The sequence below is a fragment of the Ambystoma mexicanum genome, chromosome 2q, assembly GCF_040938575.1.
Source record: "Ambystoma mexicanum isolate Mex_15411 chromosome 2q, UKY_AmexF1_1, whole genome shotgun sequence".
In the NCBI taxonomy this organism is placed as follows: Eukaryota; Metazoa; Chordata; class Amphibia; order Caudata; family Ambystomatidae; genus Ambystoma; species Ambystoma mexicanum.
This window is the reverse complement of record NC_090924.1, coordinates 1,135,817,649-1,135,837,456: the sequence shown is the minus strand read 5'-3', so window position 1 is coordinate 1,135,837,456 and position 19,808 is coordinate 1,135,817,649. Positions and strand designations below refer to the sequence as shown.

General features: G+C 47.2%; 1 protein-coding gene across 5 annotated transcripts in view; it reads right to left on the bottom strand.

Annotated features, from left to right (window-relative positions):
- SNX13 (sorting nexin 13) overlaps positions 1 to 19,808 on the bottom strand; it is a 2,094,218-nt gene that overhangs the window by 559,849 nt on the left and 1,514,561 nt on the right. For all 5 annotated transcript variants that reach the window (XM_069648499.1, XM_069648500.1, XM_069648503.1 and 2 more), the window contains one exon: positions 6,038 to 6,148. In XM_069648499.1, the coding sequence (XP_069504600.1) occupies positions 6,038 to 6,148 (111 nt within the window). The remainder of the gene's footprint in view (positions 1 to 6,037; positions 6,149 to 19,808) is intronic.

The window sequence follows — 19,808 nt, the reverse complement described above, 5'->3', positions numbered from 1 at the left end:
GTAGCCGCACAACTGCAGCAACATATCGTCACCAACAATCTCCTCCAAACTTACCAATACCTCCTTGACGATGGCCACCCCTGCCTCCTGGTTCTACTCGATCTATCAGCCACTTTCGACACAAACATTAGACCACTAGGTGCAAGGGGATCAGCGTCCTTGCCCTATGCTGGTTCAAGTCCTACCTCGCTAACCGCCAGCAGTTTGTTCAGATTGACTATTCTAGATCGCCAATGCTACCTGTCACCTGTGGATTCCTGCAGGGTTCCACCCTCTTCCCAGTGATCTTCAAACTATACATGGAGCCGCTGGGAGCCCTTCTAGCCACACACAACATCCACATCCACCAATACGCCAATACGCCGACAACACACAGCTATACCTCAAAATCGACTCCATCAAGGACATCCACAGGCTCAAATCCTGCCTCTCCCTGATCCAGTCTTGGATGTCCAGTGCATACTTGAAGCTCAAACCCTCCAAGACCAAATCCATACTCCTCATCAACAACACTGAACACCCAGACATACAGACCTGGCTATCAACCATGAACCTCAAGGGCTTCATGTTAGGGAGAATTCTCTGTTTAGGCTGAATTTCCTAACGTAGTGAGTGCCCCAGCAGCTTTGCTGGATTTTTGGGGTTTATTTTTTTCTCCTGCCAAGAGTGAGACTCTTTTACCCTCACTCTTGGACATGATTTGAGTGTGTTTCTTTGGATCTAGATGTGTTTAATGGGCTATGGGGTCTTTTACCCCATAGGGCTTCATGTGTTTTTGTGATGTGTGTTACACAGCACCCTCAGTGCAGTGACACTGGGGTGTCATAGTGACCCCCCAGTATAGACTCCATACCCTGGGACTGACTACTGTCTCCCAGGGCATGTAAAGTCACCATTGACTTTACTAGTCTTGAATTCTGAACAGAACCAGTACACACCATCATATTGTGGACGTACTGGCTAGGGCAATTCGATTGCCCCAGGGTCTGTTAGTCGAGGGGGCACGTCTCCGTCCCCACTGATCGAGTTTTGGCTGGTGGCAGTGGATACTACTTTTTATATTCAACCGCAAATATTTTCCTATGGGATTTCCCATTGTTTTAGGCTACTATCTTTATTTAATTATTTACGGTAGCCTCGAACATGCCGCCGGTTTATTTAATTAATATTAATTCTCCGGTTGGTATTTTTTGCCAAAACTTGATTCTAAAATGGCGTTTGTGTTCTCTTCTGTGACTCCAACCCAAGTCGAGCCCTTTGTTCCACTTTTTGGCGGGCTTCTCCACAGAAGCCCTCCAAAGTGGTGCCACTCTGTCTGGGGTACTTAGGAGGAGTGGAGGGGAATTTAGGCGCCCTGGACTGAGTTGCCTAGGCAACTCATGTCGCACTCCATCCTGATTGGCCCAAGTGGTGAGCCGGCCGGCTCACCACTTAGCATGTTTGAGTGACAGCTAGGCTGAGTGAATGGGGGTTTGCTGCATAAAAGCAGGGCTTTGGGGACTGGAACTTCAGAAGTCACCACAGAACCTAAGAATCCGACGAGGGGGAAGTTGAGCCGAACTGCCACAATACCACCACCGGTGGAGCCCTGCTGGACCGTCTCACTACTTTTTCCAAACGACAGAGGAGATCTCCCGCCGGAGAGTCTTCTTCCTTTGACTGGTGGGGATAACCAGTTTCACCGTCTTTTCGCCTTCCCGACGTACCTCGTGGCCGCCTTGCCTGTGCCAAGCACCGCGGCAACCGGGATACCACGTTTTACCACGACCGCGAAACAAAGGTACCACCTTTAACCGGAAAACTCCACGGCTGGTTTCTTCCCTGGTAGAGCAACGACCTTCATCTTTCCTCCAGGTCGAGATCTTCTCTTCCCCTGGACGACGACGCAACTTGCACCCACTACCAGGAACAACTTCCACCGCTGGAGGATCCTTCCCACTTAAGGTACCGTGTCCCGCCTGGCTTCCCTTGCTACCGACTGTACGGGGTAGATTTAGCACCTGGCTTTCGAACCTGGGTTAGCCTGGGACACTCTGCTTAAACTTTCCTAAGCCTCTCTAAACTCTTTTTGAACCCTCTGCAAGACTTTCTAAGCCTAGTGTAACTGTGTGATCTTGGGCGCATTTGTGCTCTGCTCTAAGAGTGGGCCCAGCCTTTGGACTTTGGCTCACCAGTGACTTTTGCTTGTATGCCTTGCTAACAGTGTTCTTGAACCTTAGAGTGGTGTACCTTTCCATATTCTGTCTTTTTCCCTCCCTCACAAACTTATTGGAGTGCCATCTAGTTAAGCGCTCACCTCTGTATGAAAATAAGTGGTGTTTTACAGTGACTTATCTGATAAGGAAAAAGGGGTGTATATATTACAATAGTAACTGTGTTTAGAATATTTTACAATAAGAGTGCTGGAGTGTTTCAAACCGTGTGTTTTTAAATAAATAACTATATACTTTGATACCAAATTTCTGGTCAGTGTTTGCTTGTATTATTGTACCTGAGTGCCTATTGTGCATACTGCCTAACTCTTCTTGAGGGAAGTCTGACTGCTCAGCCACAGCTACTAGGTAAATCTGGGTGGTGCAGACTGCTACCAAGTGGGTATACTGCCAACACCTGTAGTCTTAAATCTTTTGCAGTGGTCCCTAAGGGAACTGCACAGGTTTCTGCCTAACACTTCATACCTGAGCTCACCTCCTGCGCCAAATCCCTTGGGAGGCCACATCAACAAACACCTCACACTTGGCTAAGAAAACTCAGACAGCCTGGTATCAGCTCTACCCTCCTGTGGAAAGTCATGCCCTTCCTCCTTCCGAACAGCTTTAGATCCACCGTTCAAGCACTGGTCCTATCCCACCTGGATGGAGGTAATGCCCTCCTCGAAAACCTCACATCGGCCTCCCTTATGCCCCTGAGAAGTGTCCAACACGCAGCTGCACCCCTCATCAAGGGGCAATGCAGATACGACCACATCACTCCGGCCCTCATCGACCTTCACTAGCTCCCACTGCACGCATAAATCACCTTCTTGCTGCATCATCTATAAGGCAGTCACACTCAACTCAGCATCTCTGGCAGACAGCGCACCACCAGAAGCCAGGACACGTGCAGACTTGAAATCCGCCTCTGCAATAAAGTAAGGACAAGAACACAAGCCTTCTCTGCCCATGCCCCAAGACTATGGTACCTCCTCCCCATCAGCATCAGCCTTGCCCCCCACCCCGCACCTCCAATTCAGAAAATAACTCAAGACCTACCTCTTCAAGAAGTCTCTCCCTGAACAGGTAGGCCTTCACGTTGCCCCTGCACCACCCGACTTGCTAGACGCTGTCCGCCCCCCTCGTCCCTGCCACCCTGTAGTGCTGTCCACTGTTTCCCTCTCTATCCTACCACCCGGTGTATATATGTTCTGTTACCTCTGAAAAGCGCTCTGTTATGCATCTGTACTGTTGTATACCTCTGTAAAGTATTCTGTTGCTTCTCGAAGCTAGTACCGCGCTCAATAAATACAATAATAATAGGGGAAAAAAGGAGCTACAGGTATGCAACTTACTCCCTCTACAGCATTGGATCTTTCATAGATTAACATGCTTTGAATAGCAAGCATAGCTGTTGATCACAAATAGATGGTGTTGCGAGGGATAAAGGCCTACCTTACTGGAACAGGTTCTGTAGGACCGCTCTCCCGACTCTGGTCTCTGTTGCGTTTAGTCCCTCTAGGCAGTAGGGCCTTGTAAACTTGTGGTGGCACTGCCCAGGTAGCAGTTCAGCAAATGTTCATCAGTGGGACTCTAGCGCACAGAGCACTGATGTCCCGGTCACTCTAGTAGAGTGGGTGTGTAAAAGTGCCTTCAGTGGTTTTTTTGCTTCATCATGGCACCTTGATATTGCTGATGTGATCCATCTGGCTATGCATTACTTCGCTATGGCTTTTTCCCTATTGAAGGGATCAAAAACAGTTGAGTGGTAACCCTCAAGGACTTTGTACTATCTAGATCGAATTTTATTGTCCTTTAATGTCTAGCGAGTGCAACGCCACCTCCTGTCTTTTAAAAAAATGTAAGTAATACAATAGTGGAATTTACATGGAAATCTGTGGGAACTTATTGAATGAGTTGGAGGTTTGTGTTGAGGATCACTTTGTCCATTGCAAACAGGAGGTAAGGATCATTGACCGCCAGGGCATGCAGCTGCCACAAGACATACTTTATATGTGTTGTATCTAGAGGTTTGAACAGTGGCTTCATAAGCCCCATCAGCACTGTGTTGGGACTGCACACCGAAGCAGCCTTTTGCACTGGTGGGAATGTCCAGAAAAGCCCTTTCATTAAGTGTTTGATAACCGTCACTAAAAAGCGGCATAGCATATCTGGAGATAGCTGCTAGTTGCACTTGGATAGATGTGTGTGACAGTCCCTCTTGCGCCAGGCTTAGGAGTCATGGTAGAAGGCAGTGATGTTCCACCTCCAGAGGGCGAAACTGGCATTGAGCGCACCACTTGCAAAACCTGGTCCACTTGTGCCTGTAGGACCTCTGTTAGTACATATCGCCCTAATCGGTAGTCTAGGAGCCACGCCATGAGTTTGATTGACCCCGGGTCATGGTACAGTATTTGTCCTTCGTTATGCGACAGTCCCGAGTGGACTTCGGCGCTCTTCCGACATGTGCAGTAGGTCCGAGTTCCATGGTTGGCTTGACCACGCTGGATCAAGGTGGTTGAGTCGACAGGATTACATCCTCATCTCGACCACCCTGTGGATCACTGTAAATCGGGGGAACACATAAGCAAATAGGCCCTTCCATGACAATGTGAAGGCACCCCCAAACAAGCCTGTTTGTGGACGTCTGCTGGCGAAGGATTCCCACTTTGTGTTTTGTTGAGTCACAAACAGATCCATCTGTGTTTTGCTCCATCGTTTGAACACTTATGAGCATTCTGTTGCATGGCTCCCATTCGTAGCTTTGGCCATTCGCCCTAAAAATTGTTTTGGAACTGTAGTATGATATTTCTCCAAAATCTTAGCCACAAATTGAAGCTGGTTTGTAGAATGATCATTTCCAAAATCCTTGGTGTTAAAACATGTGTTCATCAAAGGTACACTGGCATGTACTGTTGTGAGCAAAATGGCTTTGAGAATCTTAAGTGGGCACAGCGCCTAGTACATGTCTGCTGGATGGACTGAAATGGGCATGAGGTGCATGCACAACAGAATCATAGTGCTCTTTGCCTCTTCAATAACGCAGCATTAACTGTAAATAGAATTGTTTGGTTGCAAAAAGTGTGTTCAACAAGCTGTGTTATTGAATTATCCACATAGGTTCTCTAATTTACATACCTTAGAATGTGCGGTGACCAACTACCTCCACCCCAAATACATGCTTAGGATAATGTTGGGATAGCAATCGACAATGTGTATGCTGTCCGGGACCTGAACACACTGGCACATTTGGCGCGAGATAGGCCCCTGTATATTTTCAGTATTATGAGTGGTAGACCCATTTAGAAATAGTACTAGATACTAAATATGTTTTGAAGCCAGGCAAATATAGAATATATAGCAAAAACAGAAAAGTAGGTTATTACCTATGCAGGCACCAAACGTCCCCATATATAAAAAGAAAGAGGCTCAGACATGTACACAGTACAGTGCACACTGGATCCACATCACGTATTCATAACCTCATCAACATAAAAAGCTTGGGTAATGCAGTGAAGGGAACCAAGTTACCAGTGAACGAGACAAATGTATGTTCACCATGCTTAAATTAAAAGCAGCGTACACAATTTCAGGCCCGCCCACTGCTCTGTTGAAGGTAGACTATTTGTAATGATTAAGCAGCGAACATATCGTAAGAAAAGAAATCTTCAGTTAGACAAACCTGTGAAAAGTATCTATCTGTAGGGTCAATGCTTCTGACATTTAAAATCACATTAACATTCTGACGTTGGAATAGACAAGCAAACAAAGTTAAAAGAAAATTAACTTTGGAAAAAACAAATACAAATTTGCTAAAGAAAAAGATACTATATGCTTATTCTTACCTTTCTGGCAAAATCCCCTTTCCCTTTATTATATGCTTTGTTCTCAAGGAAGCTATATACACAGTGAGCTATATCTGGACAAGCTTTCACCATCTCAGAATTCAGTAATATCTAAAGAGTAAAAATAGAATATTCTGTAAGCATATGATTAACCTTTAAGGATTAATCCAAATAATTAATTCATATTTTTGTATGCAACAATCGGTTTATAATTCAACATTTAGTGTACAAAAGTGTTCCCTCCACTAAAACATGAGAACCATTTTTTATTAAACAGGTTTGAGCGTGTAAAGTCTTGTCATTGTACTAGTACTGTGAGAAACCTGAGGGTGTTCTCACTTGTTTTCCCCCACAATCCACCCCTTAGGTGGCCAGGGAAAGGCTGATGCTTTCAGAACCTGACCCTGGGGGGGTGGATACAAAAGTGAGTATCACCTGGGCGGAGGAGACTTGGAGGCAGGGGGTGACAACCCCTTTGGAGAGACATGGTATTCTTCCTCTTACAGTTGTATATTAACCCACTCTCTCTCAGTCTTAATGGAGTATGTTCAAGCACACCCCATCTTTCCCTCTCCCCATTATTCCTCTGAAACCCCTTGCTCATCTTTATGGGACACTTAGAATCCCATTCCATCGCCCACTCCCCAATTTCGACTAATACTGGGAAGAAGAAGAGGCAACCGGGAGTAGTGAGGATTACCTGCTGGAAACACCTTAAGAAACAGAGGGAAGACTGCCACCCACTAACATCAAGTTGTCCCATTAATAGAGTCAGGCAGGGTCAGACACAGAACTGACTATTTACACCTGATTCCACTGGACTCTGTTCAGGGCTAAAGGACAGGCAGGTCTTGCTAAGTGGAAGATTGGGGGTCAGGCAGACCCAGCCCTGACCCCACACATGCAGCCCATCGACACACCAGCCAAGCATAAAAGGAGGCTGTTGAGAGAGCTCAAAGAGAAGCAATTGGGAGAGCAGGAGGGATGTTGCATGGCTGAGTTCAACAGGGGGTCCCTTCTCAGTCCAACGCCAGTTTTCCAGGGAGTAAAGTGGACCACGAGAACAGGAACAAGCAGTAGAAGGGGCCTGGAGAATCCAGAGGAGAGCAAAGTGCCAAGACGCTGGGGCTAGGGAGCCGTGTCTCCAGAGAGCCTGAGAAAGGCAGACTGCAACCTGCTGGCCATGTCCAGCAGAATGCTCGTTCCCTTGGGACTTGTGCCAGTCCCCAGGGTTGCAGGGGCGCTGACCGGTGAGTTTCAGAGAAAGAACATCGGTAGCATGTGGGTGGCAAGCGCGGCTGAAAAATTAGTGCAAGAGGCACGAAAGTAAAAGACAGAAAAATCCATTAATGTCCCTAGAAAAAGGGGCATTGTGGGACTTGCAGTGCAGAGAAATAATATGGAAAAACCAAATGGGTCTGGGGGACACACAAGAAAAAGCCAGGGGGGTCTGGGACCCATTTTATTTTTATTGTTCATTTATAACACGCTCAATACCAGTAAATGGTATCTAAGCGCAGGATCCGAACCTGTGTTGCGCCGCGTTTGTCTTGCTTCCAAGACAAACACGTTGCCCCCGAGCTATCCTTACTCCCCATGTTACAGAAGACGTTCTTGAAACACCAGCATTGCCTCAGCTGACAGGAAGATGGGAGTGTTTCAAGGGAGGACAGACAAGAGGGTAAGAGCGGCCCGGACCAAGAAGGTGAGAGTGACCCAAACAGACAGACAAAGCGTGCTAGAGGCACCAAGCTAAGAAAAGAAGAGAAAGGAATGGAACGTGCAAGCGGCACCGAAAAATACATATAGACGTGAAGGATGGTTTACAGTGGTCGCGCAGAAGAGAAAGTCAAAAGCCTTGCGTTCTCGAAGGTCTCTGATCTGCAACAACACAAAGGGACAGATGTAAGGAAGACCACTAATGAGAACGTGGGGAAAAGGGGAGCTACACTTGTAAAAGAAGTGGGAGCGAAATCCCCCAATGTGTTTGTGAAAGACTGACTGGAATTTGGTAAAGAAAGTACATTTTTTAAACCCATTTGAAGGTGAATTTTGTGGAATTGTTAAAAATGTATCTTTGTGGAAATCAGTGAAAGTCAAACTGATGAAATTGAATCTTTGGAAGGATTTGGACAGGATGCTTCAAGAATTTTTGTGGGATAAGAAGCCTCCAAAATTAAAGTTGTGGAAATTACAACTGCCATTAAATGAGGGTGGTTTAGGGGTTCCTAATTTCAGGGCCTACCACTTGGCCTTCATGTCTGATTTTTTGGTTCCGTTCGTGGATGAATTGCAGGATGTGTGGGTGGAGGCTGAGACTAGCTTTGTTGGACCGTTGACTCCGCGGGCGGTCTTGACTTCGGTTTCAAAAAAGAAGTGTGGGAAAGATCCGCTGATTGAGAATTTGAGGAGCGCATGGAAAGGTATTTGTGAATGTTTGGGTGTGGACGCATTTAGAGAACCTGGTGCGTCGTTGTGGTTTAATCCTGCTATTCGGATCAATGGTAATGTGGTTTTTTGGGCGGATTGGTTTTTGGGTGGAGTGCGGTGGGTGGCTGATCTGTTTGAGAATGGTATCTGCAAGGGAATTGCAGCGGCACTTTGACATAGAGAATTTTAAGATCTCAGATTATATGAAGCTGAAACGGGCAATTGGGTTTGTGGACTTTGACAGTAAAATTGATCTGTGTTTGTTTACTAGGAAACCGATTGGGAGGGAAGGTGGCCTGGCCAGTCGAGTCTATAAAGAGATTGTGTCGCACTACAATGGTAATGACTTGCTTAGAGAGGAGTGGGGTAGGAGAATTGGTTCGGATATTTCTGAGGATTCGTGGCACAGGATGTGTGAAAATGTTAAGTTATGTTCTTTGGGGCTCACGGAGAGGTCGAGACAGATAAAGATTCTTAATCGGGTTTTTTGGACACCGGAGAGAATGGTGAGTATGGGGATGTCGGAGAGCTCGGATTGTTGGAGGTGTATTCATGTGGCAGGTACGTTGGAGCACATGCTGTGGGACTGCAGGTTGGTGAGATTGTTCTGGGGTGAGGTTGGTCGGGTGTGCGATGTGGTGATTGAGGGTTTACCTGCTTTGGATTTCAAAATGGTGATATTGGGGGGTGATGAGTCTCTGGAGGATCTTACTCAGAATCAGAAGTGGTTGTTCCGAGGGGCAATGATCGGTAAGAAAATTGTTTTGCGGAACTGGAAGTCGGTAATGACTCTGAATATTGAGACGTGGTTGACTGAAATGCATGACTTGGCGGCTATGGAGAGGACACTTTACAGAAGGGAAGGGAAATTGGTTTTATTTGAGAAAATTTGGGGTAAATTTCTTCAGCTATACTAGACTTGGTGTTGTACTTATGTAAATAGGGGCTGGGGGGAGGTGACTGGGGATGTGGTGAATTAGGCTGGGGGCTATGTGTGGTTATATGCTTCAATGTAATTAGTTGTTTTTAAATAAAATGTGTTTTGATGGTTAAAAAAAAAAAAAAAAAAATGTTCTTTCAGTTCATAGTTCAATCTTAGGAGGTTTAACATTTTCATTCAGTTTGATGTTCAATGTAATAGTTTTTGCCTTTTTCAATAAATGCAACTTAACTTGTTTGACTCAAATTGGTATTCAATAAATGCATCTTTACTTGTTTCATTCAATATGGTATTCATTAGGTGCAGTTTTGCTTGTTTCATTCAATTTGGTATTCAATAAATGCAGCTTTACTTGTTTCATTCAATATGGTATTCATTAGGTGCAGTTTTGCTTGTTTCATTCAATTTGGTATTCAATAAATGCAGCTTTGCTTTTTTCATTAAAAAAAAAAAAAAAAAAAAAAAAAAAAAAAAAGAAATTGAATCTTCAAGAAACAAAAGGGCTTTGATTCTGGGAGAGGGGAACCCCAGCAAAGCCTAAGGAAAGATATTGTGAACTGGCTATTGTGAAGGTTTGAGCCCGGCTGAACTTTTCTTTGAAAGTTTAGCAAAGTTCACTCTACAGAACTTTGGCTGCACTTTTGAAGAACTTTGAACAGCCCGAGCGTCTTGATCTTGGGGAAGGTAGCCACCAGAAAGCTCTGCTAACATCCTGACTTTACTTTCATGCACCCTTTTTGTTTGAAACTTATCCTGAACATATTGTTGTATTTAGAGAGTGAGGGCAAGCTTAGGTTACACACAGACCTTTCTTTCATTTTGACTGACAGACTGTGGACTAGTTTTCTTCGTTTTTGATGGTCGAGTTTACTCCCATGCAGCAATGGGCAAGTTAGGAATTACTCGAATCGCTTTCTTGAAATAAAGGATTTCAAACTATATCTGTGTCTGTGTCTACCTTTTGTCACCATGCCAATACCACAGTACATATGTTTTTTGTGAGCTGGTTTTCTAAAGTGTTAAATGCGCCACTAACCACTATCTAATGTGCCTGGGGAGTTGGCCTGCAAGGGGTGGAACATGGATCAAAAACTATTGGGTTCAAAATAGCCTTTATAAGGTCTGTGGAACACAAGTTGATTTTGCATTTGACAAATTGTGCCTTTTAGGGAGTTTCAAAACACAATCAACAGTAAAAAAAACCAGCTTGATTCCTTATGCAAGTCTTTGAGAATCAAAGGCAAGTGTCCGTTTCTGAGGCATGCAACTAGTTTTATTTGAGGAACTGGTTTTAAAGAAAACGACTGATAATTACAAAGTTAAAATGATGTGAAAGCTAATAAAGCTGAAGAGGCTCCTTGAGATGGAAAAGTATTTCTTGTGCACAGAGCAAGCAGTGAGGCAGCTAGTTATGTACTAGCAAGTTACTCAGTGGTCTCAGTGCTAAACTAACACGACATTGGGCCTCATTATGACCCAGGCGGTAATCTGCCGACATTACCGTCATGGCGTAATGAGCGTTTACGCCGTGGGTCGATGGCGTAAAGAGCGCCACATTACGACCCATCGCGCACGAGCATTACGCCATGGCGGTAATGTAAATAACGCCATGGCGGAAAAGGCCCCTACCGGCATCGTAGGGCGAGCAAGGTGCACTTCCGCCACCGTAAGTAGCGGCCACCGTAATTAGCGCCCACCGTAATTAGCGGTGGCCGCAATTAGCGGTCACCGTAAAAAGCAGAAATAGCGTCATCGCGGCGGAACGGGAAACAGCACGTCGGCCATCTTTAAAAACACAATCCATTGCCATCCTTCCGAACAACACCAGATCCAACCCTGACACCTGTCCCAACCCATCACCCACCCATCCAACCACCCAAAAATGCCTGAAGTTGTTAAGAAGGCATGTGACCGTCAGTGCCAGGAAAGATTTAGCCGGGAGGAACTCTGCATGCTTGCGGAGACCCTGCAAGACAATGCAGCTGTCGTTTTCTCGCCGGAAATGACCAGGCCAGCGATAGCAAAAAAGAAGGCCAAAGCGTCAGCGCGGTGGGGACCGTACCCTGCACCCCACAGCAGTGCAGGAAGTGCTGGAATGACCTACGCATAGGGGTCAGAGCCGTCATCTCTGCGAACCGCAACCTTGCCCTGGGTACCGGTGGAGGTTCGGAATCCCCACTGAAACTCCAACCGTGGGAGGAGATTTGTGAAACCACGATTGGCATGGAAGGCATTGAAGGCGTCGGAGGGATGGAAAGGGGAGTTCCGACATCAGGCGATGAAGGTAGGTGCCTCAAACAAGGAATGCCATAGACGCTGCAGTCCATTCATGTGTAGCACAATGTTGCCCTAGAGTGTAAATGCAACACATTAGCTCAACACTGCCCATAGCCACATGCGAGCTCCACCCTGTATACACTGCTGGCACCCACATACCTGCATCCACATACCACACAAAAAGGAGACAACCTGCATGGCCCTGCCTGAAATCTGCCTCATCTACTGACCAGATTCATGTCAATCATTGTCATTCCAAAGTCTGCAGACCCATCAATAATGCCCTCCCTCCTTTGCTCCACCACAGGCACAGATTGAGCTCACCCACACCCTACAGGACGTGCATGCCGACGTGCATGCCCGGGGGCAGGCAGGGACATCCTCCGCTGCCAGTTCTGCACAGAGCAGCCCCGTCCGACGTTCCGGACGGAACCTGCGCTCCACAGCCAGGGGTGCCCCGGGGGCCGGGAGAGGGGGCTTGTAACAGCCTGTGGCCACTGTTACAGGCATCTGTTGACACTTACATGGGGTGTGTTGGGGTGTGCAGGGGGGAGGCGGGAGGGGGTGTGTTGGGGTGTGCAGGGGGGAGGGGGGAGGGGGTGTGTTGGGGTGTGCAGGGGGGAGGGGGGAGGTGAGAGGGGGTGTGTCACAACGTTTTATGATTGAAATACACTTTTTGCTTTTCCGAAATTAAATGTGTGGACATTTTCATTGCATATGTGTGCTTTATTGGTGTACAGTCCACAGTGTGCATGTCCCAGAGACACACAGTGCCCCAAGTGCTGTCTCCATGTGATACACAACAGCCGTGTGTGCTAGAAGCAGTGGTCGATGATATTTTGGCGCATTGCACGCCCCTCCTGTGCATCGCCTCCTCCATGGGGTGCCGCCCATCTGCACCCTCCTCATCGTCAAGTGGTTGCAGTTCTGCGTCAGGGGGCAGGGGTACATTCCGTCTGACGCACATATTGTGTAGCATGACACATGCCATGACGATCTTTGCCACCTTCTCATGGCGGTACAGGAGTGCCCCACCAGACCTGCTGAGGCATCGGAACCGTGCCTTCAATAGGCTGAATGTCTGCTCTATGACCACATGGGTACGTGTATGTGCACGGTTGAAGTCCTCCTCGTGCTGGTTCTGCGGGGTCCGGGCTGGTGTAAGGAGCCACCTCTTCAGCGGATAGCCTGCATCACCTGTATGTAGGCGAGAATGTATGTGTCAGTCATGACGTCTGATCAAGAACATGATGTGCCACCATGGCTTGCATCCAACTGTTACTTTGGCTCACTTCTACATGCACTAATTGATTCACACAATGCAACCAGTAAATGCTCATGGCTCCCATGGCCTGTTTTGCATGCCATCACCCAATGTATGCAGAGGGGTGGAGTGCATTGTGAGTGCCCATCCACTGTGTCCGTTCATGCCGTTTGGTTAGTTGGCCTGGCACATGTCCTGTGATGGCAATGCGCACATCATTGCAACATTGCTGTGGGCCTCATCATGACCCCAGTGAGCAATGCTGATGTAGACAGGGACATTTTGGGGGCCCTGCGGTCTGTGTAATGGTGTGTTGATGTTTCTGTCCGTCATGTGCCTCCTTCGTGGGCAGTTATGGGGGACAGGCCTATCGGTTGATGGTGTTTGGTGACGTGCATGTAGGTGCTTTTCATTGTTGACAATGTGGTCTGATTTGGTAGAATGCACTTGCAGATGGTTGTGTCATGGTTGGGACACAACCTCATTCACATGGTAGGGCTGCATGCATTGGGTATTGCCTTTACTGGTGTTGGGTGGAGTTTGGGTTGCTTTAGGGTATTATCTGTCTCCGTTCTCTCTGCTACTCACAGCCAGGCGGAGTATGCATCATCCCCCCCCCCTTTCAGCCAGATGGAGTATGCATCACCCCCCCCTTTCAGCCAGGTGGAGTATGCATCATTCCCCCCCCCCCTTTCAGCCAGGTGGAGTATGCATCATCCCCCCCCTTCAGCCAGGTGGAGTATGCATCATCCCCCCCTTCAGCCAGGTGGAGTATGCATCATCTCCCCCCCCCCCTTTCAGCCAGATGGAGTATGCCTCATTCCCCCCCCCCTTCAGCCAGGTGGTGTATGCATCATCCCCCCCCCCTTTCAGCCAGGTGGAGTATGCATCGGTACGTCATTCACCTACCCACTTCACATATCCATGGTCATGACATTGGACTCACCGAGTAGCCAGGATCTTGGGCCTGCATGTCGCTCCATGTAGCGTGGTATTGTGAAGTTCCTCAGGACCATAGAATCATGGGTTGATCCGGGGAATCGGGCACAACAATGTGTAATGATCTTGTTGGAGTCACAGACCATTTGCACGTTGATTGAGTGGAACTGTTTCCGGTTGCGGTAAGGTACCTCCATGGCACGTGGAACCACAAATTCCACATGGGTGCAGTCGATGGCACCAATGCAACCAGGTATGCCGGCTAGTGCATGGAAACCCACTTTGGTGTTTGCAATCTCCTGGGCAGTCCGTGGTAATGAGATGTGGTCGTCTGTGTGCTTGAGGAGGGCATTGAGCACTTGGATGAGTGTTCGTGAGAATCATGGTTGTGAGATGCCATGCAAGTGCCCCACTGTGTGCTGGTAGGTGCCTGTGGCCAGGAAGTGGAGTACAGACACTACCTTCAGTCGGGGTGGGATGGCGGTTGGAGTTTCCATCATGCTGACGATGTCGTTGTGTGTCATGTCTACGATGGCGGTGATGGTGTCCCGGTCCAAACAGTACACGGTCTGGATCTGCTCAGCAGTGAGGTTGAATGGATTGGCTCTGATGCGTGGGATTGGGGGCTGCCTGCGTGGTGGCACTGGCTGTGCTGGTGGAGCTTGCTGGTCCTGCCTTGCCCTCCTTCTCCTCCTGCGTCTCCTCTGTGCTGCCTGTTGTTGTTGTTGCTGTTGTAGCACTTGCATTGCTATCAGGTCCTCCAGCCCCAACATTGCTAGTCGTATTGGTATCATTGTGGAGTGTGACTGGGTGTGGGAAGGGGTGGGGTGTGCTCTTTTTGTACTTCCTGAGTCTGTATTGCCTTCACCTGTGCTGTTTCTGTGCACCTGTGGCAGCTGCATTCACTTTACATGGCCATTTACGGTTGGTTCGCGATGGCGTAATTAGCACCATGGCGGTAAGGTACTTAACGGGCTGGGTGATGGCGTTAGGTGCATGTCTGCTTGGGTCGGCATTCGCGTACCTTTCCGCCATGGCGCTAAGTACGGTGTGGGAGGTCGCGTGCGCGCGCCCTTGGCGCAGTTAGCGGCAGCGTTAACTACGATGCCGCTAATGGCATCGTAGTTAACGGTCACGGGTCATGATCGGACCTAGCGGAAAACGATGGCGGTAACCATTTACCACCATCGTTTTTCACTTAGCGCCAGGGTCGTAATGAGGCCCATTGTGGCAAATGAGACGGGACGGAATTTGTAATTGTTGCTGCACAATTTGAAATAAGAGAAGATTGAAAATGTACCTGAAATAACTGTCAAAACACTACGGCTGGAGGAACACAGTGGCAAACCAAAACTGTGGGCTGGAGACATGTCTACAAGTTTGTACAATTTTGATATAGGATTATTTATTTTTCTGAGGTTAGTCTACACCTCTCAACAGTCAAATCAGCTTTATTTAAAAGTCAAGTGCCTCAACAGCGCTGGCCAAGCAGGAATGCCAGCAGACCTCTTTCACATAAAACTGCAGCAAAATCGGGGTTTTATTTTGAATTTATCATTTGATTTGTATTTATTAGAGAAAGTAAACGGCTTTAATAAGAAAGTGTACAAAAGTCACATTGGCAGCACTAGCAATCCCAGTGTTGTGTGCCTTAATGAACAATATGAACTCTGTAGGGTGGAAAGTTATGGGGTTTCAGTAGAGGAACACAAGAAAATGACTCCCAGGGTTAGATTCTTGACCTCTCAGTGTGGGCATCAAAGGCCTCTAGAAACCTCTTTCTTCACTAGCTCATAGAATGTGTAAATGCACAAGATGATCCATATTAAGACGGTTTGCTTGGAGATGGCTCTCCCTTAGAGAGGGCCTGCGTGCATGAAAAGCTGATCTTCCAAGCAAAGCTCCTTACAGTTCTGGGCACAGAAAAACTCATGGAACTCATAAGGTAAAGTCTGTGAAAACGCTCCTCCGTTTTGGATGCGAGTCACAGGAAGATGATTGTCTGCTGCAAATGAGGCCACCTTTGGGGGAGACAATGGTCTACCACTTAAAGTAAATTTCTCCTTAAAAAAAATGGTAAACAAATATCAACATTAAATTGACTCAATACAGTCAGCAAATGGCTGGGGAAGGGAGGTATTAATTAACCCTTATAAAAACGGATTAACAGTTCATACAAAAAAGCACAACGCCTCCTAAGGAGCTCTCTTAAAATGGGTAGGGCACCAAAGGAGCTCTTCGCTGTTCCAACATTAAGATTCGCTTGTTAGGGAGATTTATCATTTCATTCTCCATCCCCTCTCCTAGTGAGAACCCCAGCACTTTTAGCTGGACTTCTGGACCTTCTTCTTTCTACCCTGAATGAGTGGAGTCATTTTCCACTCATTCATTCTTATTTGCTCTGACTTTTGGAACACTGTTCTCTGTGTTTTAACTTTACTATGGGGTCTACTTTACTCCATATCTCTTTTAGGCATCTGTGTTTTACTTTTGCAGCACACAGCTCCATATGGGCAGTGTTGCTGGGAACTCTTTGGTTTCTCCTTTGAGATTCTTTCTTTATCCACGAGTAACTACAGTTACTAAGGATAGCCCCACCAAAAACTGTATACTATTAGAACTTAGCACACACAACCTTCTCTCTGCTCCTGTGACTTTTTAGTCACAGACAACCTTCTAGTTATGGCTGGTGGCAGTGGACGTGTTCTACGAACTACTGTGCTATTATTTTACCGCAGACTGTATTCACAGTCCCGGTTGTGCACAATATATATAGTCACCTAAGTACTAACTTGGTGGCTCCTTTCTTTTTTCGCCATTTCTGGCATGGCTGTTCTTTGTTAGTCCTACTTCTACTATTCTGGAAGGGGGAGGTCTGTATGTGTGTTTTGCCTTTGGCGGGAACCCTTGGGTGCCCCCCACCTAGGCACCAGTGTATCCGGGCAGGCAAGTAGTGGGGGAGGAGTTAGACCACCCCACCCTGCTCTTTGTCTTTGAGTACCTTAATGCAACCTGCTCCCACTGGGGGTCTGGCTGTACCGATTGGACAGCCACCTGCCCCTTTCTGTAAACTGCTGAGAGAGACTGGTGTGAGATTGCATAGAAGTGTGTGCTGACACTGAATAAACGGTGAGGTTCCTGAGGTAAAAGGCAAGTCGACCACTGGAAACTGAAGTAACCGAACACTACCAGAGACGCCTGCAGACCCTTTGCAACACAGTGAAGTGACCACTGCTGTCCTGACCCCGTTTTCTATATGACAGAAGAGTTCCGAAGAGAATGACTCCTTCACTTTGGCTGGTGGGACCAACCAACCCTGAGACGAACTACAATTTAACGCGACTGTGTAGTAGTACTGGTAATAGGGTAGAATTATCATTAGTGTCAAAATCTGTAACAATTGTAACCACAAGCAACTACAAACTGAGCAGTAGCCTTTGAAAGGTATCTATAAGTAATCCTATGTGTATTGGTTAAATGTTATGTTATCGGTTTTTATAAAGCGCGCACCGCAGGAAGCATCTCGGCACTAGAGAATACAACAGGGTAGACTTCCAGATACAACAAATAGGTTCTTAAGGCACGTCGTGGTCCAAAGAGAGAGCATAATAGTTTTCCACAATCTAGCCGCTGCCACAGAGAAAGACCGACTGCTCACCCGCTCCAGCCGATAACGAGGCCCAGGGAGAATGCATGCATCCTGGGAACGAAGTGGGAGAGACGGCAAGTAGGGACGAAAATCTTCCTGCAGATACTCTGCCCCTTGCCCATAAAAGGCCCAATGGATGATGCAGAGGGATTTAAACTGCACCTGTTACTGAACTGGTAACCAGTGTAGAGAACCGGCTACATGTGTGAGCCATAAGGGCTGGCAGTACAGATACGTGTCACTAAGTTCTGAAGCTGTTGAAAGCGCCGAAATAGGTAAAGAGGTTGAGCAAGAAACAAGGAGTTGCATTAATCCAGCTGACTTAAAACAAGAGAAGCTGTCACATCGGGCCAGAGATAGACAGGAAGGAATGGCAGGACTTTGCAAAGAAGTCCGAGTTGAAAAAAAAAACATTCTTACAGATGGCACTAAACTGGGCTGAGGTGGACAAAAACAGCAGGAACTTAAAGCCTAAATTCTTCGCCTCAGATATCGGTGCAGGGCAGGGGCCGAGCTCAGGCAGCCAGAAAGCAGAAGACCAAATAGAGATAGGAGAAGACCGAGTAGGGTGCAAGACGTGAGGGTGGCCAACCACCAGTACCTCAGTCTTGTCCCCGTTTAATTTCAGCCAACTGTGGCTCATCCAACATCCCATCGCCACTAGGCAACCCCTAAACTGAGATACGGTTGAGCCGGACTATGATTTGAGTGTCATCAGCATAGAAGTAGCACCTGAATCCGTGGGAGTGGTTGAGCAAAACAAGAGGCTGAATATAGAAGTTAAACAAAGCCAGGGACAAGGCGGATCCCTGGGGGACCCCACATGAGAGGAAAGTAGAGGCAGCTGACAAAGAGGGGAGTGTTAGTGTCTGGCTCCTGTCGGCTAGGAAGGACGCAAACCAGGAGAGGACCTGTTCCGAGAAGCTGGCCGTGGAGAGGCAGTTCAGTAGCACCAAGTGGTCCACTGTATCAAATGCCGCTATCGCTCTAAAAGAATCAGGGCTCTGAGTTGCATAGTGGCTGCCTGAATGTCATTAATGGAGAACGTGGGAAAGACAGACCATTGCTCAGCAGGGGTTGTGATAGGGATTGAGGAGCCCAAAGTGTCGGCACATTGGTCTGACATACTAATCTGCTCACGTATGCTACTGACTTTGTTGGTAAAAAAGTGTGACAAAGCATCGCAGGAGGCCTGAGAGTGGACTATAACCGCAGAGGTGTCAGGCCTAGCTGACAGTGCCCTTACCAGAGAAAAAAGCTACTTAGGGCGGTTAAGGGCATGTTGCATCCTCCGAGTATAGAACGACAATATAGCAAGAAGAATTGCTTGGCGATAGGACTTAGAGGCCTCAGAAACCCACTGTATCATGTAGAGAGTAGGAGGCCTGCCATTTGCACCCTGCTTGACACTTAAGCAGACGTAAAGCTTTCAGTTCATCGCTGAACTAAGGCTGGGAAGGTCGACCAATAACCTTACAAAATTTAAGCAGAGCCAACAGATCGGCAACCGAGTTGAAAGTCCGGGTTAGAAAGGAGAACTCATTCTATCAGCAGTAAGGTACTGGTTCTGTATGCTATGGATAATGACTTCCTTAGACACCCTACTCGAGTTGCACTTCAACAGTGTCTTAGAGCCCGCCTTCACCTTGGGAACCCTAGCATAGACTAGGAAAGGGACTACCAGATGGTCAGACATATGTTGATACCAAAGATTTGGCAGCATACAAAGCAAGTGTGTTACCCTGTGAGTGGGTAGGGAGACTGGTGAGTCTTTCAAAACCAAAATCATTCAGTTTCAAAGAATTGACTAGCAGGGATTGTCACTGTGGATTCAATTTAAGATGAAAATCACCAGATTAGAAAAATTCTGATCAAAGCCAGCAATCTGTTCAAGAAATTGACTGCAGAAAAAGCATCCGCTCCATGCTAAATGAACGAGGCTGATATGGGGGCCCTCACCAGGAGAGCCTCCATCTTGATAGTATGATCAAAAGGGAAGCAGGTAATAGCTAACGCAGTCTTAAAAATAATGGCAATAACCCCCGCCCCACGTGGTGAACTGACACTCTGTCAGCTCGAATGATGTCAGAGGCATCAGGAAGTAGACGAAGACCCGGAAGAATCATTCAACCAGGTTTCGGTTACACAAACATATGGAGTCAGATCTGTAAGGAGATCATGAAAGAAAGCTGCATGCGACACAAGAGAGCGAGCATTGAGCAGTATAAAGTTGTCAGGTAGCGTTACCTCAGGCAGAGTCAACGGGAAATCA